We start from the raw sequence: 25,914 nt of genomic DNA, 5'->3' as shown, positions 1-25,914 counted from the left end.
TTTGGAGTTCTAGTTTAGAGAGCTCACATGTGTGGGCCTTGGAGTGGAAAAGGGTTGGCAACAGGCAACACGCTTTTCCTCTTGACACAGAGAATTACCCTCTGCTGGGGCTGTAATTTATTGAGATGCCTTTCACTACCAGGTTTTATGGCAGAAAGTTACATCCTGCTCTTCCCACACAGCTATTCCCTCACATTGCACTTGTGAACCAGAAAGCCTTCTAAATGTTACCTAGTAGCAATAATTAATCAGTGGTGTTTTGCAGATCCTATTGCTTAGCTTACTCTTTCATTTCCTCTTACTCAACATTATCACATTATGTTCCCTCTTCTTATGTGCTTTTCCTCTTCACAAAGCTCTTTGAACAGCTGCAAAGGGGGAGGGACCACTATGCTCACGAAAACTCCACTTTGCAGAATGCTTCTGCCAGGTCGTACTGTCTGTCTCTTTCCAGGCATTTCATACCTCCAAGATTCAGATTTGATTCTGCATCTCTTCCTTTTGCATCCCCGACAACAGAGCTTATTGCCAGCTGAAGAACAGTAATCCACCTCTTCTTGTTACTGCCATGAGGAATACGTACACCCTCTTTCTCTTTGCGGTGGGCTCCTTTTATTTTAACGGTAAGTGATCTTTTCTTTCGGATACACTTTGCAGAACAGCAATAGCTTGCGGGGCTTGGAGGTAGGACTGTGCTATAACCTCTCAGACAATTTGTAACAATCGCCTTGGTAGGCTGCAGACTTTCAGAGGATGCATGAAATGAAATATTTTACTGTTGTTTCTGGCTTGCTTGGTAACAGTAAATCCACTATGAGGGGTATGGACAGACAGTAAGTTGGAGATAAAACGATAGAACAGTAGGAGATGACAATGATAATCACTAAATAATAGCCCTTTAGATGCTCCCAGGATCATCTGTGATGGGAAAAGCAGGTATTGTGCTGAGACTGAAAAAATACAAAATGAACCATAACCTGAACCATAAATAAGGCAGAACTCATCCCTCTCCACTTACTGGCTCAAGTTCATATATTTTGCAAAGTTTCATACTTCCTAATGGCTAGATTAGTATGTAAATAGTATAAATTAAATATGAAAACAGATGCTAAAAAAAAAAAAGAGCAAACATACATTAAGAACATTTTCTTTAGTCCACCAGGATTTCTTGCATATGTTAAAACATATGCTGAAGCCAACATGAACAGCCCGACAGCAACATGAAACACTGCATTTACCATGGGAGCTTCTTTCCATGGAGACTCCACCGAAGTGTTCGGAGTGAAACTGGCTGAAATTGAACCATGATGAAAATGACATCTTTCCCATAATTACCTATTCATCCCACAGTTGTTTTGGTTCTTCAGTCACTGAAAGGCAGCTTTAGAAAACACCTGCTTTGTAACAAATGAAGAGTGAGGGCCTACTTCGGATTCTTAGATTACATGCCTTTAAACCCATCAGTATTTCCTTTTTGTTTGCATTATTTGCCGTGTAGAAATTAAAATAGTCTTTCAAATACAGTAAATTCACTAGTACTTCCATTGGAACAATCCGCATTCTAAGAGGTTAAATGAATCTTTCTATTTAAGAGTGTGCTGAGAAGTAACAGTATCACCAAGTAATTTCAGAGAAGATAATGGGATTGTCTTATCGCTGCTTCTCGCTTACTCTATGCTAATTACAGATGGGAATGTGGTATGTCACCACTCCCCACAGAAGTTACTTGGGAGAGAGGGAGGAACAAGAATGACAACATATTCTACAACTTATTATTTCTAAGCAAAAGCTATTTCGACATTTATTAAAATAATTGAAGTCAGGGAAACAGAGCAAACACGCCTCGTGTGATACGTTGCAATTTAGACATGGTAACAGTGCACTTGCCTGCATTTATCAACATTGGTCCTTATTCTGTTCTGTGGAAATCACTCCAACATTTTGTCTTTGCACTGAAAATAAACCACACAGGATGACTAGTTATTTCATTTTATACATTTAAATTAGACCATGTAAAAGAGAAAGCTTGCAGAGGGGAGTGAATGAAGTCTGTGGTTTTGTTTGTTCTGCTGTGAAATTGTGTCTTTCTAATGGTCATACTCCTGCAGAGAAAACAAACTTACTGCAGAATGAGTTCTGCAAGTTACATGGCAATCTGCTCTCCTTGTCAAGGAGCAGACATGTAGTGTGTTCAGTGAAGCTAAAACAGTTTCCCTAGCTCAGGATCCATCCCAGCACGTTTTCACTATTACTGCGTTCAGTACACAAAAAATACTCCACCCCCAAATGAGGGCCACTTCATCATTCTTGTTAAAACCCTTTGTCTAAAAGCATCAGTCTCCCCTCAGCAACATTTCTCTTTGGGGAAAAAAAAACAGTTTGCGAGGGAAACTGTGCGCTTCCATTTCTTCTAACTCAGAGGAAGAAGAGGAATTCCAAACGCATGGCTGCTGACATCATGATGTGTGTAAAGATGAACGTGAATGCCTGGCAATTTTGTTCTCATTAGATGCCATCTGGTAAATATGCAGATTGGTAATGGAAAGTAAAAATTACACAGGAATGGCTCATTTTCACATGCTATTTACAGAGAGATTTGCTCTAGCAACCTTTAAAGCAGTGCCCTGACGACATCTAGTGGTGTTTGATACAGGCATGAGTGAGATGAGAAATTAGCCCCTTCCATCTGTATTTCTGATGACTGTTATTTAAAGGTTGGGATGGGATGGCAATTTTATAAAGAAGTATTCAGCACAGGGACCCCTTCCCTAGCATCAGATCATGTTTATTAAAAGGATTGAGTAACAAATAATTTATTATAATTAAGTCAAGGCCTGCATAAAGTTTATTGAGGAAGGCAGTACTCTGAGATCTGAGCTGTTCTTATCAGACATGCAGACCCCACAGTAGGGTCTGATTCACAGACCAGACAACTGTGATTACTAAAACCAGGTTTCGAATAATAGGATTATTACAAATTCAGAATGACTTTTGTACAAACATTCTGCAGTCTCTACTCCTTCCTCCCTGATTAGCAAATCCCTCCATATGCTGGGATAGTTACAGAAAATACAGCTTCACACTGAAAACACACTCAACAATTCAAACAGGTCCAGTGACCACTATATGCAACAAACCAAATGACAGTGTATTTATATTTGAATGAAAGCCATCTGCTTATGTCACTTCCACATGCAACAGTGGGAAAGTTTGTTAAAAATGAAACCAAACCAAACCATCACAATAAAATAACCTTAACCAAGATTCTCTCTTTACCTGTCACAAGGCTTCTCACCTATCATTTTAAACACAGAACAACTCATTCCTAGAGTGCAGCCTCATTTGCTTCACGATATCAAATGTAGCTCTACCTTGATGGCAAATACACAAGAAAAAAACAATCTGGAGCTTAGCAAGGCTCAGTGCAGTTCTAACTTGTTGAGCCTTTGATTAGGCAGGCTTACATTTAGAATAAATGTGATACAGAGTATCTCATGGCATTAGGGCTTTACTAATGGCTTTCAGTGAGGTACAAATCAAGCATGAATCAAAAATCAAACCTGACAAACACACAGGACTATTCGTCCAAATTTGTTTTCCCAAATGGCTTGGGAAATATTTGAGAAGCCTGTTCTGAAGAACAGTATTAGAGTTAAGTATATGGCACCAAAATTGTGTTACCAATGCCATAGCATATGCTAGTCTTAAAAGAATTACAATGAGCCTGGGGTTCATCTCAACTTTTCCCCAAAGCTGTTCTTAGGTATGAAAAATCTATTTGATGTTTCCTTCCTTGTCTCCCCACTTTCTTGCTGGATCAGAAACAAGAAGTTCGAACTGTATTTTTTTAACCTGAGTGGAATTCAGAAGTAACAAGTTGCCCTTTAAGGAATGTACAACCCTGTTCACATGGAAAGCAGGCACCTAGAAGTGCACACAAACTTTGTGATCCTGGCCTTTTGTTGTCTGCTTTTCTCTGGATCTCATGGATATGCTACAGCACAACAAAAACCCAGAACAAACTAATGTAGCGCAAATTAAACACTTTCATGGCCAGTGGTGTTTACTGTGTGAAACTGCTCCAGGGCATCATGGAAAAAATATGCTGTAGAGACACTACCCTCATTTCTGCAGTGTCTACTTTTGAGTTAGATGCCCTTTCCTATGGTAGAATCATTTTATCATTGGATTAGAATCTGTTTTCACTAACACCTACATCCATCATTGTCATCTGAATGACACAACACAAAATTACATACAGCAGAATCTCTCTGGGTCAGTCTCTCTGGTCAATCAGTTCTTTTGGCAGGATGTTACCAGGACCTTAGTCATCTGTATTATTATGTGGTCAATAGTGGTTTAAGAAGTCCACTAGAATGGCCTTTAAAAGCACAAGCAAGAAGATGATGGGCAGATGCCATTAGTTACCTCTGAGGCTGTGCCACAAGCTGTTCTGCTCCATGGAGAAGGTGCTGGCTTGTTTGATTGTATCCTGGCAGCACTGTATTTTGCAGTCACTGAACTCCAACTTTGGCCACCTAAGATTTACAGTATTTGTTCTAGTCCATTAATCGGGGTTTGTTTCCACATAAAATAAGGCTGACATATTGCCTTAGGTTTTAAAATAAAATAATATCATCACTACTTACCGAAGAGCTCCCTATCATTAACAATTCTTACAGCCCCTGGTGCTGATCCTCTGGTTTTCCCTACATACACCAGTCTTTCCGCTTGTACATGTGCCTGCAACTCTGTCTCCTAAGACACTAAAGAGAGAAGTCACAGCTGGACTCCCTGCATTTGGATCATTGAAACATTCTTCTTTTATTAAGAGGGTGGTCTGCTCCCAGTTTCTATTTCTGAACATACTCCCAAAAGTATCTATCAGTTTGAGCTACACATTTTACTGTGAAAAAACCCCAAAGCATTCTGATTTATCTGCTTTGATCTATGCTCTGCGAAAGACAGCCAACTTCAGCAGAACAGATACTGGTGCAAGCACCCTCTCCTTCTGTTCACACCAGCCTAGAGTCTTTAGACACATCAAAAGCCTGTCTTCATGAAATAATGAGGTCTGATGCACAGAAATTCTGTTATCCTTACATCATGTCCCTTGCTCTCCCTTCTATAACCCTGTTATGTGCTGTTTGACAGGAAGCACTGCAGCAGATGCTGAAGAAAAGCTAATGAACCACCTACTGAGTCCTGACAGGTACAATAAGCTAATCCGACCAGCTGTCAACTCGTCCCAGTTGGTATCTATAGAACTGCAGGTTTCCCTGGCACAGCTCATCAGCGTGGTAAGTTCAAATTAGGCCGTGCCTTTCAATTCACCACTACCTTCACATCTTTCTAAGTGAAAGTCACACTGGTATTACTATGTCCCTGTTACTTTCTATTTTACATAGTACCACACAGTAGGCAGGGCCATACATGCAATTTACTGGTTTTCATTACTTCAGAATGCAGCTACAACGGGATCAATCCAAGCAATAAAAGACAGTGGCCAGGTCTTCATTCAATAAAATTCCATCAATCAAAAAATTAACATCATTCCACTGATTTCAGTGCAGCTTCAGTAAAGTTACACCAGGTTAGGATCTGCCCTGGATATTGCATGCTAAACTGACTTCTGCTGCCTGCATCAGAGAAATGTGCTTGAATGGCCTGAAAACAAGCTACAAAGACAGATCAAAATCTCATGGCAGATCAGGCATATCAGCAAAAAGTGAAATGTAAAGAAAAATCCATATTAGTCCTGCCTGGAATAGCTTAACACGGTTAAAACAATCCTCATGTAAGCAACCCCTCATATTCAATGAAAATTACTTCAATGGGCCTGAAAGACATTTTCACTCACAAGGTTAGCATGTGTTTAACAGTTCTTCCAAGGTACAAATACACACCTCAATGCCAAGAGAAGTTTAGAACTAACTGCAGTGGGAACAAGATTCAGCACATAAGTGGGAATAGATAAATTTCCTGAATCAAGGCTTTCAACTCTTCTGCTCATTCCCTGGATGAAAAAGAAGATACAGATGACTGTCTCCCTGCCAGAATTTGTGTATGGGCCAGTGACCAGACTACTGAAAACATTAAGAGACCTCTATAATTTATATTCTGAAATTCAAGAGGAAAACAGAGAGGCACTGATGGAACATAAGGGAACCTGTACAAACAGATGAGGTATCTTACACACGTGCGAGCTGATTTGTTCAGGATATAGTGTCATGTATATCAGGTGACTCTGGGACAAGTGCTCCTTCTCTCCTGCAGAATTCTGCCTGGGCACTACACTTGTGGGGTTACTGTTTATCATCAGCATGTGCACAAGACTGACAATCTTAGCAGCAGAGAAATTCCTGTCTTGAAATACACTGGATGAAATCATGCTGCACAGTTGGAAATGTCCTCAAAAATTCACTAAATAAATCTTGTTATTGCAATAAAGTCAAACATTTTAGAGAACTTTTCTCTCTCTTTTTCCCTGCAGAATGAACGGGAGCAGATCATGACTACAAATGTCTGGCTGAACCAGGTAACCAAGCCCACAGATCTTGCAAACCACAAATGCGACTGCTTTCACTCCATCACAGTGATTGCTTTGTTAGTGGTGGTGTGGATACTCCCATCACTACTGTACAATTCTTCTCTTAGGAGTGGACTGATTATCGTTTGGCTTGGAAGCCCTCTGACTATGAAGGAATAAATAGGCTGAGAATACCTGCAAAACACATCTGGTTGCCAGACATTGTGCTTTACAATAAGTAAGTAAAACTTCTGTAGTTTATGCAGACAGTGAGCAAAATTTTAAGCATGTAATAAGAAACAAGGCTCAGAACCAATGAAGTAGGTCTGATAAAATTCTAAACCTGAATTTTGTGGCTTTTAAACAATATCAAGTGTCTCTGACTGGGGTACTGGCCTCAAAGGTAATTTTAGTAATATCAGGGCTCTGGTTAAAGAAATTCGAGCAGACCTGGAACATATCTGCAGTGTGAGCTCTTACCACCACAGGGTCTGTGACAGGGCTCACAACTGAGACACAGATCTGCTCCAAACTAGACTATATGGAAAAGATGAACTGTAAGTACAGGCACAGCCATACAGTAGTCATGTTTGCAAGAAGCCAAGACAGCTGGAATTCTATCAAACAACAGGTTCTGCGCTAAATACCCATCTCCTTCTTTCCCCACCTTCCACTGCAGACTCAAGGATAAATCTGTTACAAAGTTCACATGTACCAGAACAAAATAAGTTAATATTCATTTACAAAACCAAATTATGGTCTGTTTTCATAAGGCATTAAAAAATCAATTATAAGAATACATTATAAATCTGTCAACATTTGACCCTGTTGCCTTACAAGTACTGAGAAAAAGAAAAGCTTGGTGCTAGACATACACTTCAGTTTTTCTTTCAGACACACATCTAATTGCCAACTCTGTTTTGCTTTAAGTATCTATCAAAGCCTTGCAGTGGATATCAAGTCTTGGGGGGGAAAAAAAGTCATAACTTATAATATACTTTCATGATACTTTGAAACCCATTGAATTCCGGAACATACAACAGTTTATGAACATATACAGATGGGGAAACCTAGGAAGTTTATATATAACTGAGTTAAGTCCTTGGAATCCTACTACTGGAAATCAGATTTGAGAAATACTTAAAACTGTTGTATTAGTCACAAAATAATTCAGCCAGTGGATTAGGATGTACTCTGCCAGGTCAAATCTTATTCTGGCACGTGCTCCCACCCTCGGCTTCTTTCTTACTCCCCAAACAATACCATCTAACGGATTGTAAGAATGGAAAGAAACAGTTTTAAAAGGCTTCTTAAATGTCTGGGAACAAGGTTTTAGCCTCACAGTATTATATTTTTACATTAGTACAAAACTTCAAATTAAAACTGTAGATAAAGGACAAGCACCTCTAACTTTCTGCTGCTGAAGCACATGTTTCATAGGCATAAGTCAGTTCAAGAAGGTGCAAAGGAAAACACAAAGAGCATTCCCATGCACCGCAGCTCTGTCTTTATGTAGCCCGTGCATAGGACTGCAGAGGGCACTGAAACAGCACCAGCAGCCTAGCCCCTGTCCCACACCTGAGCAAGGGGCAGCCAGCAGAACCTGCACATTCTCAGCCCAGGAGTCTATGCAGTACGTTGTAGGGCATAGTGGTAAATCTAACACAGGGAGATAAAAACGTGAGAAGTAAGAAACTATTTCATTACTAAAACACAGCAGTTTTACTGGCAATGAACTAATGCCCCTTGTATGCTGTAGCCACTTCACATCTGGTTGTTTTGCTGCCTAAATAAGTTAGCTACAAGGGTCTCAGCTCAGTGCCAGACACCAGGGTTTGCAACATGAGGGTTTTCCAGAGTCAAATATACCTGATCTGGAGAACAGCATGTGCCAAGCCTTGGATCCTTGTAGAACTTCCCTACTTAGAAAGAAATCAACCTTAGAACTGAAGTAGCTCTGTTTTCCAAGATGACTTGTCAACAAACATGTGATTCATTAGTCTTTTTAACAGCTCTTAAGGAGCACATTTCCACCTAAATAAAAGGCTGCTGCTTAGCCATAGGCACCTGAATTTCATTCGTTTACACTTGCCATGAGTTTGGCCTTATATTTTTTGCAGATGATATACTGTCTTTAGGTTATGTGCATTTCTTTACATCTATATTTGTTTATCAAAAGGAGGCATGTGAGATGTGTCTAGTCCAGACTCTTCTTTGCAGTCTAACAAAGAGGCTAACACAGTTTTTAATAAAAGCAGCTGATCAACACAGGAACAAGCCTTTGAGTTTCCTCGTCTGCCAAGGCAGATAGTCACTAACTGTTTGTTCCTTCCTAGCGTTGCACTTTCCTTTGGTAGCCCGATTGGCTGAGCTTGAAAGATCCTACATAGCTCACTTGAGCAGATACATTGAAACACTAAATCTAAGAAACATTCATCAGCAGCTGACCACATTTCTACTCCAGGATACACCATAGATTAAACAGCCCTAAACTGTTTGCCCAGAAACATTGGACAGAAGATACAGACTAACTTATAACGATCTCCCTGAATTAAAAGGCCCAGCATACACAGAAGACTCTCCTGGTGGAAGTTTAGCAGTTGGAGAAAATACAAAGCCAAGAGCACTGTGGCGTATCTGCTCTGGTTTTGTAATAAGTAAATATTAACTGGAATGGCACAATAAATTATAAACCACATAAGTACATTTCCCCTGCCTACACTCTCCCTGCATTTCTAACTAACACTGCTCATCCTTATTTCCTCACCCAAGCTATTCAGGAGTGTCGCTGTGTTCCAGATCAAAGGTACCTTCCATTTTCATGCTGGATGATCTCATTTTCACTCAGTCTTCACAGATGTAGTAAGGCTTAATTACGTTAACAAACATTTACAAAACACTTTGAATTTTTTGGATGGAAGAGAGATGCAGGTTTATTATTTAATAATAATTTTCCAAAATATTTTTTTAAATATTGGACCAAATATAAATTCTGATTGGGAGAAATGCGACCTTCATCCCCATATCAAGTTACAGCTCCCTATAGCATAGATTTCCAAATCAAAATATTACTAGACTTTGATTCCAGAAACAACTGAGGCCCATAAGAATGTGTGGTTTGAACCATGTTATTCTTCTTAATGCTTTCCTATCTCCTTTTCCTTTCCTCTTGTTTCATTAGTGCGGACGGCACTTACGAGGTTTCACTCTACACAAATGCACTTGTAATGAATAATGGAAGCATTCGATGGTTGCCACCAGCTATTTACAAGAGTGCCTGCAAGATTGAAGTTAAGCATTTCCCATTTGATCAACAAAACTGCACATTGAAGTTCCGGTCTTGGACATATGATCATACAGAAATTGATATGGTGCTTAAAACTTCCATGGCAAGCATGGATGACTTTACACCAAGTGGAGAGTGGGACATTGTAGCACTCCCAGGAAGAAGAACTGTAAATCCTTCGGACCCCAATTATGTCGATGTGACATACGATTTCATTATTAAGAGGAAACCTCTTTTTTATACCATCAATCTCATCATCCCCTGTGTGCTAATTACATCCTTAGCCATCCTGGTGTTCTACTTGCCTTCAGACTGTGGTGAAAAAATGACCTTATGCATATCTGTGTTGCTTGCCTTGACTGTGTTCTTGCTGTTGATCTCCAAAATTGTCCCTCCAACATCTCTAGATGTTCCACTGATCGGGAAATATCTCATGTTTACAATGGTTCTGGTGACCTTCTCAATAGTTACCAGTGTCTGTGTACTCAATGTCCACCACAGATCTCCAAGTACTCACACAATGCCCCCCTGGGTAAAGGTGGTGTTCCTTGAAAGACTCCCAGCCTATCTGTTCATGAAGCGTCCAGAAAACAACTCTGCACGGCAAAAGCTGTGCAACTGCAAAAAGACAAAAGGAGAGAAGCCAGCTGATTTATACAAGAACTCTACCTATTTTCTGAGTACAGCCTATGCCAAAAAATACGACACGAAAATCACTGAGACTCTTGACAATGTCAGTACTCATCCAGAGTTTAGGTTAAGAACAGGCACCAAATTTTCCCCTGAAGTCCAAGAAGCAATTGATGGAGTCAGTTTTATAGCAGAGCATATGAAAAGTGATGACAACGACCAGAGTGTAAGTAAAAAAGAGAGATCATCCCAGTCTTTCCAAACGTCATCTCGTGCCCTCCTCTGTAACACACTGTTCTTCAGAAAGCATATTTGGACTCCCTAGCTATTCTCAAGTTTTAAGAGAGACTGTAGCTATACCTTTTAAGAGGAAATAATTTCTGCCATTAGAAGAACTTAATGAATAGCAATTTGGTAAACCCCAATACTCTCCTGGAAAGTAACATGGCTGTTTCTACCACGAGAGAATGGTGACTGCCCACTAAGTCATTAAATACCCTTGAAAAAGCTGTGCTGCCACATTCAAGTAGTGTTTGGCAGGAAATAAAATAATATTCAGTTCCAGGTCAGAAAAAGAGTATTTTTCCCCCTTGTAAACAGTACTACTGTGACAACCTACAGCCAGGGCCTGTTAACCAGAAACACTCTACCTGCAGCTCAAGCATTTATTTACCTAACTCTGCACAGAAGGAGGATTTAGTAAAATTGGCAAAATGCCTTTGCAAACACCCTCTCTGAGTTAAGATATCTGTTCAAATGTGGCAAAACAATGGGTAGGATCAAAATCCTAATGCCAGCTGACCTGATACTTCTTTTGCTTGAGTAAATCATTCATTATTGGCTATGAGAAGTACTTTATCCAGGATGTGTTTAAGCAATGCTGCTGCTGCCCTGTTCACTTGTTCTACTCATGGGCCAATAGCTAGCACACTAAAGCTGATACAAATACATTGTAAATAATGCTTGGGAAAACTCAGATGGTTTTGCTCAGTTTTGTTTAGACAAGCACCCATACTTTGGAAAAATCATCCTCACACCTACTAGTGTCCTCTCTCTGACCAAGATCCCAGTGAGAATCCGGGTTCCCTACTCTTGTTGTGCTCTCCCTCCCTCAGCCAAGCAGATTAAATGAAGTCTGGTTTCTGATCTGGCAGAAGTCCCTTGAGGAGCATGCTGCTGAGTAGTTAATGTTTTCTATTAACTGAAATTACTGTCAATATAAATAAAGAAGATCAGCTATTAACATTAGACATGAGCTTGTAAACATTGAAACTGAGTGAACAGAAGCAGATACCTTATGGCAGAGAAAAAGGCTTCTAACAGCTCGGAAATTCTAGGAAGAATGTGTCGCACACTAAGCTACAAAGCTTCCACTGCGTACTAAGACAATTTTCAAGGATATTTTATACATTAAAAATTAATTGAATGTTTTTCACAGTGCTCTTTGATACAACATATCAATTTCCTTGATGCTTAATTTTAATCTCTACTTTCTGCCTTAATTATCACGGTCTGGTAACAACTGTTCATGCACATTTACTGTGGTCTGATTTCAGCAGCACACAATTCCCATTAGCATCAGTGGAAATGTAATATAAGACATGGGATAACTGACAAGTATGGTAAAGTCACTGAGGTGACAATGTCCTGTGTGGAACTAGAACCAGAGAGAGAGGAAAAAATAATAATTTCTGATATGCAAATGAAGATGGATGTATTTCCCCTTTACAATAATAGCCTGATAGTCACTTCAGTTTGAGAACAGAATCTAAGGCCGTGACTTTCACAGTCAACATATGCAAGGCAAAAAAGGATTTTAATAAAAGCAACAGTATTAATATGCATTAAGACCCTTGATTAAGATGACTGCTGCTTAGAGCAGAACTCTGAAGCTAACCTTGTCTAACAGCAGTAAACACCATCTATTTTTGTCCACTGAGGTTAATAGCATATGCAAGCTAAAATGGAAGAAAAAAGTTCCTTAACTGGATTATACTGTGGGTCCTTCAGGACTGGCTCCCCCCAGGCAGCCATGCTCAGTACCTGCTGCATCTAAGACACCTAAGAAGTATTTGCAGTATTTTCTTCCACTGCCCAGAATGGCGGTAGGAGAAAAATCCCTTCCCAAGCCTAAAATCAGTTTATCCCCTGAACCTCGAGATTTGTTTCTATTCATTTTCAGAAATGAAAACTTGGCATTAGCAAGAGGAAGAGCAAAAGAATATGACCAATTGCTAATACCTTTAACTGGCTTTTTCTTTCAGGTCATTGAAGATTGGAAGTATGTTGCCATGGTAGTGGACAGGCTGTTCCTCTGGATATTCGTCCTTGTTTGTGTCCTGGGGACTGTTGGATTATTTCTGCAGCCACTTTTTCAAAACCACACTACTGCCATGAACCCTTAGTTGTCATTTAAAATTGTCAGTACTTACACAGATGTTGGGTCTCCTCCTGCTCTCAATTCCCCTCTGTTAAACCCACAGAGATGCCAAGTGATTTGCTCTTACATCAGATTTAGAATAGGAAAACGGAAAGTAGAACTTGACTTATTGGGAGAGAAAAAAAAGTAAAATTAACAGAAAACTATTATTTTTTCCAATGAGTTCAGTACTTCTGATGATATCTCAGCCCTTTTTTTTTGTTACTTGAAGTGTGAACACTACAGAGAAAGGCTTTTACTGTACAATATGCCATCCTGGCTCACAAGTGTTATTATTAAATAAGTATTTTCTATACATTGCCTCAGGAAGGACATTTTCTTTCCTCAGAATACTGTAATTTCCCTGTTACAGAGAAGATATCACTATGATATTTATTTCCTTCAAAGGCATCAAAGCTACTTGTGTCTGATTTATAATGAGCTTTACAAGTGGAACCACTGTGTAGCTGCTGGAGTATGTATTTGAAAACGGAACTGAGAAACAGAGACCTACTTCTGAGGTAACAACCACTGTTAGGTTTCTCACGTTGCCATCTCATCACTGACTGATCTACAGAGGCCAAATCAATATATGAAAAACAAACATGTATATACTCTGTTCAGTGATGAAACTGAAATAAAATGTAAACTTTTCATTTATAGATATTTAGTCCTCAAGTGTTATTGCAACTTTAATAGCTCATGTAACTGGGGTTCATACACACTGTTATGAAGCTAAGGCTAAGAGCACAGGAAAGCATCTGGAGAAGACAACTGTGAAATGAGCAGAATGAGCAGAAGACACCTGAGAACAAACAGACCTGCATGATTTGCTAGGGTTTTGTTGAGGATTTAAGTATAATCCTCAACAAATGAGCTACGACACAACACATAACACAAGTACAGTCTTTGGCAGAGGGTAGATCAACACCCTAGACTCCCATCACAGGACAATCCCACCACACTTTGCCCTGCAGTAAGAGAAGAGGGCTCCTGGCATTTTTCAAGCTAAACCAATCTCAGCCATTCCTTGGGGTGTTGCTAGAACACAACAATTTTACTACCACAGATAGGTACAGGTAATGTTCAGTGAACAAACTGCTAAACCCCGCTTCTGCTTGTGAAGGGGATTTGAGGCTCTCTTGTTCCAGGGGAGGATTAGCTGACACCTAAACCTGTGTTCTTCCACAAGTCAGGGGGCTGGAACTAGATAATCTTAAGGTCCTTTCCAACCCCAACTATTCTATGATTCTACGCCTCTGTAAATCACAGATGAGGACTGCTCCAGCTCTATTTGCCCTTGTCAAAACCAAGCTACATCTCTATCTAGACTGCCATCTCCAGACAGCTACAGATAACTACATAGATTCTGACATGCTACAGCAACACTTTTCCAATTGTTGAGAGCAGCTCCTTTGCGGATTCCTGTGTTCAGCAAAGGTCCTGGTCCTGCCCATGCACTGAACTCCCAGACATTAACTGTTTTCGACATTTCCCAAGGTGACTGGTGTGCGGCATAAAGCTTAAATGGGCCAAACCTGCTTTCCCCACCTCAAATGGCTTTTTCTCCCTCTCAAACCCATGGAGCAGAGCTATTTCTCTTCAGACAACTGAAACAACAATTGTAAGATGAGATGGGGCACAAGCAGCCCCCCAGGAGCAGAGGGGTGCCTTCACTCACACAGGAAGATGCTCCCCTATGTTAGGTTATATGCCAAGAGCTGATGTGGCACAGAGCATCACCAGCACACATGCACATACGGCCCCAGCTGCTTTCTCCACTCAGGTGGAAGCCAGAGAAGCTGCCAGGACTGTGCAGACAATGTAAAGGTGAAGCCCCTTTAAATCCCACAATAAACCTGAACAGTGAATCTGAAAGAGGCAGCACAGACTTCAAATGCTTCTGTGAGCTACACACCTCTGCAGGGCAGGAGGGAGAGGGACTCACCCAGCCAAGCAACCAGGAGCAAGTTAGCCATGGAACCTACATCTACCTGGCCGACACCGGACCCACGCAGAGCAGAAACCCCTCTCTCTGCTCTTTTCACCCAGCACCAACAGCACTTTTGGCTCTGTCCCACTCTCACCCTCCTACCAACCATCACTTCTCTCCCCAGTCCCTTCTTCTTCTTACCCTCTCCCTCACTACCTGAATGCAACTGAAATGAGGCTTCCAGTACTCCCATCTCACAGTTGGCCTTATCTTTATGAGCAGTAACGACTGATGGCACTTGGCTCTGTAACTGCAGCCTTCAGCTGAATTATCCCCTACACAGACAAAAGTTTCAGGAAGGATTTGGCAGCTCAGCTAACAGCTAACACAGAGCATGCTCAGATGGAGGCCTCAAACCTAGAAAAAGCTTTCAAAAAGCACCTCATTGTCCCCCAGGAGATCCCTGCAGAACTAGAGCTCCTCATCCAGGGCTCTCGTGCTTTCCATCCACTGTGCCCACTTACTCCTTTTTTCCACCATAAGTAAAGCAGTATGCTCTTCCCTAGTTACGTTCTTGGAAACCACCACTGTACTTTTTTTTCAAGTTTCCAGAAATAATTCCATCTATAGAAAACTTCAGAATGGAAAATTTCACCCCAAGTCCTCAAATTTGGAAAGCTCTGACCTCCTAAAACTGTGCTTTCAAAACAGGAAATGCTTTTTTTGCCTAACCCTCAGCAGCTCCACTTACGTAATACCCAGCAGTGTTCCCAGTTTAACTGGGCAATGAATTGCAGGGCTTTCTGATAGGGGTTTTTGGCAAAATCTCGAAAATAAAATATTTCTGAGGAAAACAAAACATTAAAAAGGTCATTTGGTGGCCAAAATGAATGAGAGAATGTCCTAGCTCAGCAAACAAAATCAATTCCAACATTTCCAATTTTCAGGTGGTTTACAAGAATGTTTTACATTGAAATAAAAAAAGAAGAATGAAAGTGGTCATGCAAAAAGCATTTTTTCACTAGAACTGTTTTCCAGTGGCAATGTGGAACCAGGCTTTGCTTTTCTACTTGAAGAAAAACCTCGGTTGGCTTCCTCCCCATTCCCTACCATTACAAACCTCTTTGAGCCTGACCAAAGCCGTCTTCCATCAGAACACACAGAATTGTCACCACCACCACACACAGGTACCATCTGCGTCCAGGTGAGCTGATCTGGGACTGCTTCTGCACCCTTGCAGCCACTAGAGAGAAAAGCAGTATTGGCTTTTTATAGAGGGAGCATCAACACCCCAGACAAAGGTGGAAAAATACTATTCTCCTCATCACCTGAGTGGATTAAGATTTGATCTTAACAAAGCAAACCACCTCTAAAAAGTGGTGTGTTTACTAAAAAGAAAAGGCTCTGTGGTCTGTTACTGCAGATCTTGTTGGGTAGATTAGCTTCCCCCTCCCATACAAATTCTTCTATGTGGTTCTGCAATGCAGTATGGTGATGCCATCTTCTCACATCACTCTCCCTAGCCATAAAAATATATTCTACCACAAACCTGAGTGGATTTCACCAGGAGCTCCAACATGTGATGTTAGAAACAAAATACCTGCACATACAGACACCACTGAAAATCTCAGCAACATGGCAAATAAATCTAAAATGCCTGTACATCTTGATGCAACAGCTCTTTGCTACCTTTGCAGATCAGGTGTCTCCAAGTTACTCAGTTTAAGCACTGGCTTTTGGGGAATATGGGTTATGATCCAATCTGCGAAACTTTAGTTCATTTCTAATTGGGACAAAAAAGAAACAAACAAAATCTCAGTTATAATACTACTTATACATGAAAACCAAGAAGGCAGAAAGGGAAAACATCTCATCTCTATGCCCTGCAAAGGCAAAAACATGTATCCACAAAGGGTTAAGCTGAAAGACCAAGCAGCCGAGTTCTCTGGAAAAAAGAAATAATAAAGAAATAAATCAAATGGACAGTAAAGGCTATTTCCTCCAAGCTAATAGAATTACAGAAATTATCATAAGAGCATGTGTCTGGGGATGGAGTGAATGATGCTCTGAGAGACAGAGGCAAACAGGATAAACAAGCTCTGTGCCAAGAGCAGCTGAGCTGAACCCGCTCTGGTGCTCTTTCTCCCAGTGCTACCTCTTGATGCAGTGCCAAAAGGGGTCATTATTTATCCTTCCCTAACGGCAGGGAGTGAAGCACCTACTGGGTGCAGCCTCCAGTCCCACAGGGCTTCCCCCTGGTAATTTCTAAAAACAAAGGTGGAATCCCACATCTTTCTCCCCCCTCCCCCCCCCCTCCTTCCCCTCCACACAGACTGCCCAGGTGTGTGCAGCCACCACTGCATGAATGAGCTTTCCATTACCTGGTCATTCAATGTTGGGCAAAAAGTGACATAAAAGCTAACAAGGAAGCTGATGGGCACCTGTGAAATGAGCCACTGTACAAATCATGACTTCACAATTCAGCTCCCCATTCTTTCCCATCTCCTCTGCCCTGAACAATAAGGTTTTGTGGGATCAAGCTGGCATTCTATGCCCTTATTCCCCTTCCTAAATTTCTAATCCATCAAAATACGATCAGTCCAAAGACAGTTATTCTCAGGAGTTTAGTCAAGCTGGACCTCCTACTCAAACCCCTGGCTCTTGACAGATCTCAGCTGCTGTGTACATCGCTCTGGGCTTAGATCCTGTCAGCAGTAGTACATGCCTTTAATTACTCCTGGGAGTAGCACATCGTTTTTATACAGTTATGCACCTAGCACATGCACTTGCAAGATGAGACACAGGCAAGGGAAAAAACCTCAACATGAACAGCAGAATTGGAAATTCAGGTCCCATGATCGCAGTTCACTGCTAAATCAGGCATCCCTAATGTCAATACCCATTTCAGCACAATTCAATTATAAGAGTTTTATTAATTAAACTTCTCCTAGTAGACTGGCATGAGCTTCTGATAGAGAAGGATCCTGTACAGCAGCTGACTGGAAAAATCTTTAGCATTGTCAAATTACCAGGTTCATTTATGCACCAGTTTAAGAACTTCTGCCTATTATCCTTGCCAGAAGACTGCTCCTTTCCTACAATAACATCTGGTTTGCCTGCAATTTATTGGCCATTTCCAATGATCTGACAGCCCGCGTAGGTAGAAAGGGGGCAGCACAGCAAACCTAACGGGATCTCACTGCACAGAACTGCACGCAGGGTCCTGCCGGCTGCTGCTTCCAGGCATTTCACGCATCGGAGGAGCGGAGCTCGCTGTACTGCCCAAGCTCGGGCAATCCTAGCAGCTAAGCTCATCTTCAACAGCATCTGTCGACAGGCAGTAATTCCTAACACCACGGAGAGCATGCAGGCTCTCCTGCTAACTGCTGCTGTTTGCTCGCTCTGTCTAGGTGAGTGATCCTCCATTTGTTTATTCGGGGTTGGTGAAGGGGTGGGTGAAAAGGTGAACAGATGGCTTTGGTGCAAATGATTTTGAAGAAGTGCTGGAGCTCCCTCCGAACCAATTGATACTTGTACAGAATCCCAGTACAGCTCTTTTTGTTACACAGTTTGCTGTGGTTGGTGTGGTTTGGGGTTTTATTTTAATTTCTCCTTGTAGAGTAGTTAAATAGTCCTGATTCCAAATGCCAACCAGGACACACAAAGCCATTTTAACATTATAAAAAGAAAGCACCTTACATATTAAGGTGTGGTTTCGCATACTGTGGAGAAGACCACAAGAAAACGACAACATTAAACAGCTGCAAACAGCACACCTTTTCTCTGCAGATCTGGAAAACACCAAACCATTAAAATAAAGCACCAAAACAAACATAAATGCCCTTCTCTTAGATACAGTGGATGCTACATGTAATTAGAGTGCTGCAGACACGTAAAAAGGCTGGTAATTTTGGACTGACTACAGTAAAGAGTCATTAAGATCAAGCTGTAAAATCATTTGCCTAAAAGATTTGGGAGTATTTATTCCAGGACATACTGATTTGAGACATACAAGATACCCATAGATAATAAGGGCAAGGTTAGCAGCTAAAAAGTATAAAATAAATGTGTTCAGTTTTTAGTTAACAAGTTGGCTTGAATGATTTCACTGATCTGAAAAGGAAATTGCCCTCCAAGTGAACAAGAGAAGGGGAAAGGGAACAAAGAAATAAACACAAGAAACAGCTTTCACCTGAATACAGTTTCACATAAGGGGGACCCTGCTGTCTCAGGAAGAAGGGAGCTCGTTTAAAGTAAAATCTGCCTTGTGGAACACTATGGATCAGTCACCTCCAGACACTCTTGCCTCCCATTCTTTCTCTTCTGAAAACCAACTGGCTGGCAAAATGTAAATGTGCCCTTGCAAACATTGTAGATTTATATTTGTGTTTCAAACGAACTGCAGAATATGTTCAACAGACTTCAGTTCTGTGCCTCTGCTGAACTGGCACAGTGTCATCCATAAATGACAAATGGGCATTTTATTAGTTTGTTTTCCATTTGGAGTGCTTGAGGGTGTGTTGCCCAGGAGAGAATTTAAAAGAGAGACCCCTAAAAGCGGCTTTTAAATAGTGTGCAGCTGTCAGGATGGTTATTGCCTAGCTACCTATTGCTAGAAGAAAAAGGCAGTGTGAAACACAGGCTCCAAAACAGCTGAAAGACCTTGTCGGTTAAAAATTTCAAATCACAGCTTTTCTGTTGGCCACAGGACCCCATGAACAGCAGTTTTCAGCGGCAAAATGGACAACAGGAATATATTATAAATAAAAATATGAATAATAAATGGGTAATCAGCACATTTCTTTAAATGTGCTGAAAAGTCTTTGAATATAGAGGTTAATCAAATTTTAATTCCCCCCCCCTTTTTTTCCATATTCCAAAAAGCAGGCTGCTGTATCACTCTAACATGCAATCCTGGCTCAGGCTGGAAAGCAGAGCTCTCATTTCCTGGGAATCGTATTGCAAAACACTCCCCAGCGGCTCACAAGCAGCCTGGTCCATCAGGTCACACTCCTCCCCTCCTCTCCAGAGCCCTGCAGCTTTGGCAGGTCAAGGGCCCTAGGCCTCTGAGGAGAAAGTGCTTTTTGCATCTCCACTTCTCTAGGAACTCCCTCTAACTAGTTTTTGAACCCCACTGCAGAGATACACAGGAGAAAAACTGTCATAGCACTGCCTTTCACTGCTTTCCCTCTCCCAGCCTAAGCAAACGCCAACCGTGACACACTCCCGCCCGCTTTGGCGAGGCTCGGCCTTTCCCCAAGCACCACACGGTGCCAAGCAGTCAATACCCAGCCACGCAGGTACCAACTGCGGCTCTCCCGCTCCGGCCGAGCCTCCCCACACGGGGGGGCCGCAGCCCGGGGGCCGCGCACTGCCCCGCGGCGCTGACCCCGCGGTGCCCTCCGCAGGCTGCGGCGGCTCGGAGGCCGAGCACCGGCTGTACGCGGCCCTCTTCGAGAACTACAACCAGTTCGTCCGGCCCGTCAAGAACGTCTCGGACCCCGTCATCATCCAGTTCGAGGTGTCCATGTCCCAGCTGGTGAAGGTGGTGAGTACCCGCCCCGCCGGGGCAGGGCCGCTGAAGGCGGGAGGGCCGGCGCCTCAGCCGACACACGTCTCCTTTCCAGGATGAAGTCAACCAGATAATGGAAACCAACCTGTGGCTGAAGCACGTAAGTACAGCTCACCGCAGACCGGCGGCACCAACCCGACCGCGGTCCCCACCGCGTCCCCTCAGCGCCGCCCCGCGGCGGGAATGCCGCTGCCGCCGCCGAGCGCTGCCCGGCGCGTTGCTGCCCCCCAGTGGCCGCCGAGCGCTGAGGGAGGCCCCGCGCCGGTCCCGCCGCGCCGCCTGCCCGGGGCCTGTGCAGCCTCCGTGGAGCGAGAGCGAGCCAGCAACATTGACTTCGCTCAGAAGGGCCTTTATGGGTTAAACACGCAGTCACTCACTGCTGCAATCTGCTTAAAACCGTCTTGATTCCTGCCTTCAGCTTCGCTGAACTGGGTTTAACGAGCCCTAGTGAAGACAACTGCCACATAATGGAGCAATGACACCTCCAGCTCTTTCTCCACCTGCTACCCAGGGTCCTTCACTCAGTGCTCACACCTGGGTGCGAAAACACCCCGTGTTCTGACCACCTCACACATACGTGGCTTTTTGAGACCTCAGTATTAAAGTCCTACACTCTCTGGCAAAAGAGTGTCTTATTCCGTCTTTCACCTTATTTCAGCTACTGAGTAGACATTCCTGGCACACACGGTCACACATCTGAACCATGTCTAGACCAATGGGCCCATCCACAATCTCCATGTGAATAAACAGCAGACATATGTTTGATACAGAAACATCAAATCATTGTAGCATCCAAAATAAAACAACTCCAGAAGCAATATGCCAGCTCTTGGTTTGAGTCTAGCCCACTGAAACCTAACACAGACTCATTTCTTCTATAATTAGATCTGGAATGACTACAAGCTTCGGTGGAATCCAGCGGACTATGGAGGCGCTGAATTCATCCGAGTACCATCTGGCCAGATCTGGAAGCCAGATATTGTATTATATAACAAGTAAGACTCTTGCATGTTTATCTTCATAATTTGGGAAGATGAGGGGTGATGTTAAGACTTTAAAATTAGCAGCAGGTTCACTGCATGAACTAAAAAGCCTGGTTTGCACCTGTGCCCCCATCACCCTATTGCTGTGCTCACCTCTGTGCCATCCGCATCAGCACCTCTCGGCAGGAGCCAGCTCCTCACCTGGAGCTGCATGCTGCAGGCCAGAGCAACCTCTCCTTTTCCCCTTCACAAGCACCCACTTTTATTATTATTTTATTGCTGTCCTCAGAGTAGCTGACAAGAAATTCCCTTAGACCGGACAGTTCTTGTTTGGGGGTCAGACCTCAACTGAAAACCCCTGCAAATTCTACCTTTCAAACTCACAATTTGACACCTTTGCAATAATAGCTTTGGCGTACAAAGGACACAGGTGAAGTTTACTTTGGATGTCAGTTTCTGAAACCTCGAGAAGCCAGATCATAACTAAATGGATCCCTCTGCTAGGTAAGTGTCATGGTTTAAGCACCATGACAGTAGGGAAGCAGTACTCAGGCAATGGATTTAGCCACACACATCCAAAACTGAGGTCTGTGGAACAACAGGGATGACAGTCCTTTTCTAACTATGGCCTTAAAACTTTAATTACCTTTTTAGTTTTACTTTCTCATATAAATGACTGAAATTGTCACACAGATCTAAGATCCACATGGTCAGGATAGCAATATGGCACTTAAAAAAAACCCTCACCAAATACACTCGTTATGCAAAGATGCACCCCAACCCTAATCCCTCTTTTCATAATTACTACCTGCACTGTTCACAGAAGAGGTGGAAACAGCAGTACTCCAGCTATCCTCTGATCAGCCCTTTGCTCTGATGTGCTTGCTCTAGAATAGAATAGAACAGTTGAGTTGGAAGGGACCTACAAGGATTATCTATTGGTCTGTCATTTACAATCTTCTATTTGCAGTTTTGCATATTGATTGCACTGAGCCATGTTATTTATACAGCTATTTAACTATGCAAATTGGTGATGGCCACTGACTCAGGCCTGCACATGGAATCCAGTTCCATGTCAAAGTGTACTTACTGACTTTCCCAGAACAGATTAAAGAGTTAGTGCATATGATCTGAATGTATGAAACTACTAGAGTAGTCGCATTCTAATTGTTGTTTTTATTTGCTTCACAGTGCAGTTGGGGATTTCCAGGTTGATGACAAGACAAAGGCCCTATTAAAATACACAGGTGATGTGACCTGGATCCCTCCAGCTATATTTAAAAGCTCATGTAAAATAGATGTAACCTACTTCCCATTTGACTATCAGAACTGCACCATGAAGTTTGGCTCCTGGTCTTATGATAAAGCCAAAATTGACTTAGTTTTGATTGGCTCTACAATGAACCTGAAAGATTACTGGGAGAGTGGAGAATGGGCTATTATTAAAGCTCCTGGCTATAAACATGACATCAAATACAACTGCTGTGAAGAGATATATCCAGACATCACATATTCTCTTTACATTAGGCGTTTACCTTTATTCTACACTATCAATATGATTATTCCATGTCTGCTGATTTCTTTTCTGACTGTGTTAGTTTTCTACTTGCCTTCAGACTGCGGTGAGAAGGTGACACTCTGCATATCAGTCCTTCTATCTTTAACAGTGTTCCTTCTTGTTATCACAGAAACCATACCTTCTACTTCCCTGGTAATTCCACTTATTGGGGAATACCTCCTTTTCACCATGATATTTGTAACTCTGTCTATCGTCATTACAGTCTTTGTACTTAACGTGCACTACAGGACACCCAAGACACACACAATGCCGGTGTGGGTGAGAACCATTTTCTTGAACTTACTTCCCAGGATCATGTTTATGACAAGGCCTGCCAGTGATGATGATAATAATCAGAAGCCAAAACCATTTTTCACTTCTGAGTTTTCAAACTTAAATTGCTTCAACAGTTCCGAAACCAAATGCTGCAAAGATGGCTTTGTATGTCAAGACATGGCATGCAGCTGTTGTCAGTACCAGCGAATGAAGTTCTCTGATTTCAGTGGCAATCTCACAAGAAGTTCAAGCTCCGAGTCTGTAGATCCTCTGTTTTCGTTTTCAGTTCTGTCACCAGAAATGAGAGATGCTATTGAAAGTGTTAAATATATTGCAGAAAATATGAAAATGCAGAATGAAGCAAAAGAGGTAAGAACATATTTTACTGTTACTCAAACTGCAGACACCATTTGCCATTAGTGTGTTTTGTAAGAAAGAGATCTCAAACCCCCCACAATACATGCACCCCCAGGGAAAAAGAAAGGACACCACAAACCATTATTTTATACACCTACCCAAGCTGTATGACAAACATGCAGGTTTGAATGTAGATCACTTTGGGGAGCAGCTCTGTTGCACAACATTCTCTTTATTGACAACACACACACTAAGCGAGTCACGTCAAGGTAACCACCACACGTGAGTATCTATCCTATGAGACTTGGGGTGAGGATTTTCCAAGTTATAATCTTAACAGTGGAATTTGTTGACTATGGTCTTTAGAAAGTTACATGCTCTCTTCCAGAGCTTACCAGCAATAACAAAGGACTTAAGAATAAACGTCCTTCACAGTTATTGTGCTGCTGCAGCAAAGAAAGGCACTGTAGCTAAATGAGACAACTGCTGCAAGACAGGAACCATGATCTCTCTTAAAACTGCGTCTTAAGGCAATGAAAACAAAGTTTTCTTTCTACGTGCTCCTCAAACATATTAAGAGCAGTAGCCACACCACCACAGTCATCACTCAGTTTCAATCTTATGTGCTACGGCATTTAAAGTTAGAATAAAGTTGCTTTGTTTATGCCAAAATCAGAACTTTAGAGTAAGTGGGTATAGAAAATATGGGGCCGGTTTAGTTGAGCTTTTTTAAAGTGTGCCTTAACAAACAAGTTCTAAGCTAAAAAGCACAACATTTCAAAAGCAATAAATGTATTATTCATATATAAGCCTTCCTGAAGAAAAATGAAGCAAAAGTTGAAATTGTAATCTCAAGAGTAACTCCAATGATCACGTAACGTAGTTACTGTTAATATACAACATTTGTTATATTCTAGTGTGCCTCCTGTTACCATGCCCACTCAAAAAAAAAAAAAAAAAAAAAAAAAAGAGAGATCTGGGTTTTGGAAACTTGGTTCCCTCCCTGCATGGGAGATAAAGAGATGGATTTTACATCACACATGATAACAATTAAATTTCAGCACTACAACTAATTATATACCCATTAATCTTTGTCTTTTTATCATCAAAGACCAGTAGAAGCAGCCTCTTTACTTCAGTAGTTTTCTGGGCAAACCTGATCACCTAAGAATGTAAAGTTTTCACTTTCATTTTTGGCATACAGTGAGAAGTCATATCTTATGAAGTCCAGTGTCTTAGCAAATAACTTTCTGTACATGAAGAAGTGGCTTTTGGCTTTGCCACAAATAGCACATCCAAATAAAGCTTCTTCTAGATTAGCTAATTTGTCCATGAAAACAGACATATGCAAGTTGTGCATATATGAAAGACATCTACAAGGGAAAAAAAACATGTGTTTCCTTCCTAAGGTGGTACCAACTGCTGATGCAAGTTACTGATCTAATAAACATGCCTACTTGTTATTCCATTTATTTTTCAGATTCAGGATGACTGGAAATACGTTGCCATGGTAATTGATCGTATTTTTCTGTGGGTTTTCATCCTGGTATGTATTCTAGGAACAGCAGGATTGTTTTTACAACCTTTGATGGCTGGAGATGAAATGTAAAGATTAAATAGAGCATTGTGACATCAAATAAAACGTTCGCTGAGCAACTCCCCCCCCCCACCACAGCACCCGATGTCTCTTCTGTGTTGCAGAATAAGGATCTCTCTTGGCCTCAACTTTGCTTGACCAAGAAGGCTTTGTTAAAAACATGAAAACACAAAAAAAGAAAATATTTTAAACCTTTAAAACAGCTAATCTCAAAGTAATACAAGCTATGCTTGACAGCTGCTTCTTGCAATAACTGGAAAAGATGTAGGCAGCACACCAAACACCATAGGAATGGTTTAAGAAGAGGATTGACAAAGAAACTGAAAATTACTTGAATATTTGAAAGTCAAGACAGGTTGAAGGCTACTGGATTTGTTTCCATAAGTCTGGTGCCAAGTGTCTCCAGAGTATGACAGGATCTTCTGGAATTAAGTTCAGACTGAATTCAGTGAATGCCCTCATGAGGACAAAATGTTTTAGGAAACATGCATACCAAATTGATAGAATGCAGACATTGCCACCTGGTGTATAAACTGAAACAAGCAGTGGGAGGAAAGGACCAAGGGGAGGTTTATTACAAAAGGAAAATGAATAGGTAAATCATAGGCGGTAGTAATAAAGCAGCCAGAATGTAAAGTCTGTGCATTCGTGTATTTCAGTGTATGAGAAGGCTGCCAGAAAAAACAAGCTATTCAAACCTAATAATGTTTAAAACTATGTACAGGACACACACTAAGATGCAGTGTGCAGGCTATGCAAAGGATCAAAATATTT

At 41.7% G+C, this 25,914-nt stretch overlaps 2 protein-coding genes and 1 long non-coding RNA gene across 5 annotated transcripts; 2 read left to right on the top strand and 1 right to left on the bottom strand.

Moving 5' to 3' along the window:
* The first annotated feature begins 256 nt into the window (after window positions 1-256).
* Window positions 257-13,528, top strand: CHRNB4 (cholinergic receptor nicotinic beta 4 subunit). Its single transcript, XM_061447261.1, has 6 exons — window positions 257-623; window positions 5,155-5,300; window positions 6,494-6,538; window positions 6,658-6,767; window positions 9,711-10,671; window positions 12,710-13,528. Exons 1-6 carry the CDS (start codon window positions 569-571, stop codon window positions 12,848-12,850), a joined length of 1,458 nt encoding a protein of 485 aa, XP_061303245.1. The 5' UTR covers window positions 257-568; the 3' UTR covers window positions 12,851-13,528.
* Window positions 13,529-15,046: 1,518 nt separating this feature from the next.
* LOC133265694 (uncharacterized) lies at window positions 15,047-16,042 on the bottom strand. Its single transcript, XR_009742085.1, has 2 exons — window positions 15,918-16,042; window positions 15,047-15,132 (listed from the first exon to the last, which is right to left on the bottom strand). It is a non-coding gene; the product is annotated as an uncharacterized LOC133265694 (long non-coding RNA).
* A 1,626-nt stretch (window positions 16,043-17,668) lies between these two features.
* Window positions 17,669-25,722, top strand: CHRNA3 (cholinergic receptor nicotinic alpha 3 subunit). 3 transcript variants are annotated; one of them, XM_061447255.1, is made up of 7 exons: window positions 17,681-18,207; window positions 20,206-20,345; window positions 20,425-20,469; window positions 21,255-21,364; window positions 22,544-22,599; window positions 23,134-23,555; window positions 25,024-25,722. In XM_061447255.1, exons 1-7 carry the CDS (start codon window positions 18,162-18,164, stop codon window positions 25,150-25,152), a joined length of 948 nt encoding a protein of 315 aa, XP_061303239.1. In that variant the 5' UTR covers window positions 17,681-18,161; the 3' UTR covers window positions 25,153-25,722. The 3 variants fall into 3 exon arrangements, with proteins under 3 accessions (XP_061303238.1, XP_061303239.1, XP_061303236.1); XM_061447254.1 differs by having other exon boundaries at window positions 17,669-18,207; window positions 22,544-23,555; window positions 25,103-25,722; XM_061447252.1 differs by having other exon boundaries at window positions 17,687-18,207; window positions 22,544-23,555.
* The last annotated feature ends 192 nt before the right edge of the window (window positions 25,723-25,914 follow it).

The sequence above is a fragment of the Pezoporus flaviventris genome, unplaced genomic scaffold, assembly GCF_033815535.1.
Source record: "Pezoporus flaviventris isolate CSIRO_AGI_PZ_B2104156 unplaced genomic scaffold, CSIRO_AGI_Pfla_v1 ptg000006l, whole genome shotgun sequence".
Taxonomy (NCBI): domain Eukaryota; kingdom Metazoa; phylum Chordata; class Aves; order Psittaciformes; family Psittacidae; genus Pezoporus; species Pezoporus flaviventris.
Note: the sequence above shows the minus strand (reverse complement) of the source record. Positions and strands in the feature narration are given on the sequence as shown.

What these genes read in the sequence shown, in the direction of transcription:
- CHRNB4 (XM_061447261.1), top strand. Translation starts at nt 569, where the DNA reads ATGAGGAATACGTACACCCTCTTTCTCTTTGCGGTGGGCTCCTTTTAT. An exon ending in CAAATGTCTGGCTGAACCAG is followed by an intron (nt 6,539 to 6,657) that starts GTAACCAAGCCC and finishes TTCTTCTCTTAG; the next exon opens with GAGTGGACTGATTATCGTTT. An exon ending in GTGATGACAACGACCAGAGT is followed by an intron (nt 10,672 to 12,709) that starts GTAAGTAAAAAA and finishes TTTTTCTTTCAG; the next exon opens with GTCATTGAAGATTGGAAGTA.
- CHRNA3 (XM_061447252.1), top strand. Translation starts at nt 18,162, where the DNA reads ATGCAGGCTCTCCTGCTAACTGCTGCTGTTTGCTCGCTCTGTCTAG. An exon ending in TGTCCCAGCTGGTGAAGGTG is followed by an intron (nt 20,346 to 20,424) that starts GTGAGTACCCGC and finishes TCTCCTTTCCAG; the next exon opens with GATGAAGTCAACCAGATAAT. An exon ending in CCAACCTGTGGCTGAAGCAC is followed by an intron (nt 20,470 to 21,254) that starts GTAAGTACAGCT and finishes TTCTATAATTAG; the next exon opens with ATCTGGAATGACTACAAGCT.